At 57.7% G+C, this 2,917-nt stretch overlaps 1 protein-coding gene across 1 annotated transcript; it reads right to left on the bottom strand.

The window, feature by feature from the left end:
* Positions 1–918: 918 nt before the first annotated feature.
* On the bottom strand, positions 919–1,886 carry MAFB (MAF bZIP transcription factor B). Its single transcript, XM_009821919.2, has one exon. It carries the CDS (start codon positions 1,852–1,854, stop codon positions 919–921), a length of 936 nt encoding a protein of 311 aa, XP_009820221.2. The 5' UTR covers positions 1,855–1,886.
* Between the last annotated feature and the right edge of the window lie 1,031 nt (positions 1,887–2,917).

Here is a 2,917-nt window from a genome sequence, read left to right as displayed (position 1 = left end):
TTTTGTGTGTGTGTGTTTTTTTTTTTCTCCTGTGCGGTTCAAAGTAGCAGATATTTACAAGCTAACAACCATAAAAGAAAATAAGGGAGCAAAACCAACGAACAAAACTGCACAAGCAGTAAAAAGTTTGATAACTTGTGATGCTTTTCTTATCGATGAAACGAAACAACAACAGAAATCTATGATCGATGATCAACATGCTATAGTTAAACAAGAAAATGGTACAAAATAGAAATTATTACCATACATGTCCAGCATGCAGGATTAATATTTTTAATGCAGATTTTCGTATTTTTCTATATAATCAAGCAGGCAATAAAACTGATGAGTTTTTTTCCTTTCTTTCATTCTTTCTTTCCTTAGATTGAATGTCCCGTCTGAGTCCTGTAACTTATTTCTCAAAGCAGGCAATATATGAAGAGTTTGCATATATTGTCCTTTTTATTTATTCTCTTTTTCCAAGCGGGTAAATTGTGCATGAGATGGTGCTGTATATGTCCTCTCTCTTTCCAAGCAGGCAGTATGTTATAGATGGCTTGTGCATTGTCCTTTTTTATTATTATTCTCTTAAAGTCCATCTCGTTCTGCAAGCGAGCAGTCTATAAAACGCTTCACTTGTCCTTTTCTCCCTTGCCTCTGCCTCTGTCCCTCTCTAACTCGCAAACGAAAGTCGAAAAGTTGCACTTTACCTCTCCCGTCCCCACCCCCAGCCTACTTTTCCCACAGCTACTCTAGAAGACTGGATGCTGCAAAAAAAAAAAAATCGAGTCTCTATTTTTCTCTCCTTCTTTCTCTCTAGTCAAGCAGACAGATGGATGGAGATGTCAGAGGAGGATGGGAGCGGGGGGGAAGGTGACGGGGGTCAGGTTTGGGGGCTGGGGGTTTTTTGTTTGTTTTTTAATTATTTTTGTTAAGCACTCACATGAAGAACTCGGGGGAAGACGGGTTGTCACTGGTGGAGCCGGCCTCTCTGAAGCCATTGCTGGCGAGTTTCTCACACTTGAGCTTGTAGGCGTCTCTCTCTCTGGCGAGCCGGGTCACTTCTTGCTTGAGCTGTTCCACCTGCTGAATGAGCTGGGTCTTTTCATTCTCCAGGTGGTGTTTCTGCTGGACACGCTTATACCTGCAGGACTGGGCATAGCCCCTGTTCTTCAAGGTCCTCCTCTTCTGCTTGAGGCGGATCACCTCGTCTTTGGTGAAGCCGCGGAGGTGCCTGTTGAGCTCCCTCACGGACATGGAGACCAGCTGGTCATCCGAGAACCGGTCCTCCACGCTGCTGGAGGGGGGATGCTGCTGGTGCGAGTTCTGGAGCTGCTGGGAGGAGCTGGAGGAGGTGGAGGGAGTGGGAGAGGCCTGATGGTGATGGTGGTGGTGGTGGTGAGGGTGCCCGCTGCCGGCCAGGTCTTCGTGAGTGACCGTGGGGTACTGGTGGTGGTGTTGGTGATGGTGGTGATGGTGGTGGTGGTGGGCCCGGAAGCTCTCGAAGCCTTGCAGCTGCTGGGACACCTGGTGGGACCCAATGAGGGCTTCGACAGCGTCCTCCGGGGTGAGGTTCAGCGCCTCGGGGTTCATCTGCTGGTAGCTGTTGGCCATCCAGTACAGGTCCTCCAAGTGGGTCTTCTGCTCGGTGGGGCTGAAGCTGGGCGAGGAGGGCACGGAGCTGCAGGGCGTGCTGATGGGGGTGGAGGAGACGGAGCCGGCAGGCTGCAGGCGGGTGCAGTGCCTGCCCGAGCGGTCGTTCCTGCCCAGGGGCTCCTTCTTCACGTCGAACTTCATCAGGTCGAAGTCGTTGACGTACTCCATGGCCAGGGGGCTGGTGGGCAGCTCGGCTCCGATGCTGAGCTCTCCGGCCATCGCTGTCTTGCGGGCACCTCTCCCGGCGGAGGGGGCTGGAGACCTCACCCCAGCGCGCAGCCTGGCAGAGGGCTGGCCGCGCTCCCTTATTCCCAATCAACTTTGGCTTTGCGCTCTCGCTTCCTTTCCTCCGCTCCCCCCTCCACCGCCGCCTCCTTCTCCCGGCTTCTGGGGCTTCTGCAGTCCGGAGCAACAAAGCCAAGGACGAGCCGGCACCGGGGCCGCCTGGACGGCTCCTGTCTTTCTGTATCGGCGTTTGCAACGCGCCGCAGGCTGCAGCCGCTCCCGGCGCCCCGGCAGCCGCTCGGGAGGAGGGAGGAGCGGCAGCAGACAGGGCAAAAGCAAACCAAAACAAAGGTGCTGCCTTCGGGTCTGTGCAGGAAGAAGAAGAACGGTGCAGAACGCCTAGCCCGTGCCCCCGGCTGGCTTTTGTAAGTCCGGAGCCTTCTCCCCGCGGTAGCACCGGAGTCTGCCGCAACTTTCCAGCCCGAGCAGGCGGCCGGGGGAGCGCACCGGCTACTCGGCGGCCGGGCTTTGCACCGGAGTTTTCGCTGGCTCTGGCAGCGCAGGGGAAGGGGAGGGAAGAGGGGGAGGAAGGAGGGGAAGGAGGAGGAAAAAAAAAAAAAGGAGGAGAGGGGGGACGAGAAAAACCCAGGGCTCCGCTGTAGCTGCCGCCTCCAGCGCTCCTTGTGCAGCTGTGATTCGCAGCGCAGCCCCCCTTGGCTTCTTATACGGCCGTGCCCGCCGAGAGCGCGGCGGGGGCCGGGGCCGGCGGCGGCCGCGCCAATGGCAGCGCGGCGGCGGGGCCGGGCCGGGCGGGCGGCGGGGCCGGGCCGGGCGGCGGCGGGGGCGGCGGGGCCGGGCGGCGGCGGCGGCGGCGGGGGCGGGCCGCGGCGTGACAGCTCCGCAGCGCCAGCTGAGCGGCCGCCGCTCCCAGCCCCGCTCCGCCGGGCGCTCCCCGCTCGCTCCCCCCTCCCGCGCCGCCGCCTCCTCTGTTATCTATCTATCTATCTATCTATCTGTCTATCTATCTATCCATCCATCCATCCATCCATCCATCCCC

This window comes from Gavia stellata, chromosome 20 (genome assembly GCF_030936135.1).
Source record: "Gavia stellata isolate bGavSte3 chromosome 20, bGavSte3.hap2, whole genome shotgun sequence".
Taxonomy (NCBI): domain Eukaryota; kingdom Metazoa; phylum Chordata; class Aves; order Gaviiformes; family Gaviidae; genus Gavia; species Gavia stellata.
This window is presented reverse-complemented; position numbering and strand designations above follow the sequence as displayed.

What these genes read in the sequence shown, in the direction of transcription:
- MAFB (XM_009821919.2), bottom strand. Translation starts at nt 1,854, where the DNA reads ATGGCCGGAGAGCTCAGCATCGGAGCCGAGCTGCCCACCAGCCCCCTG.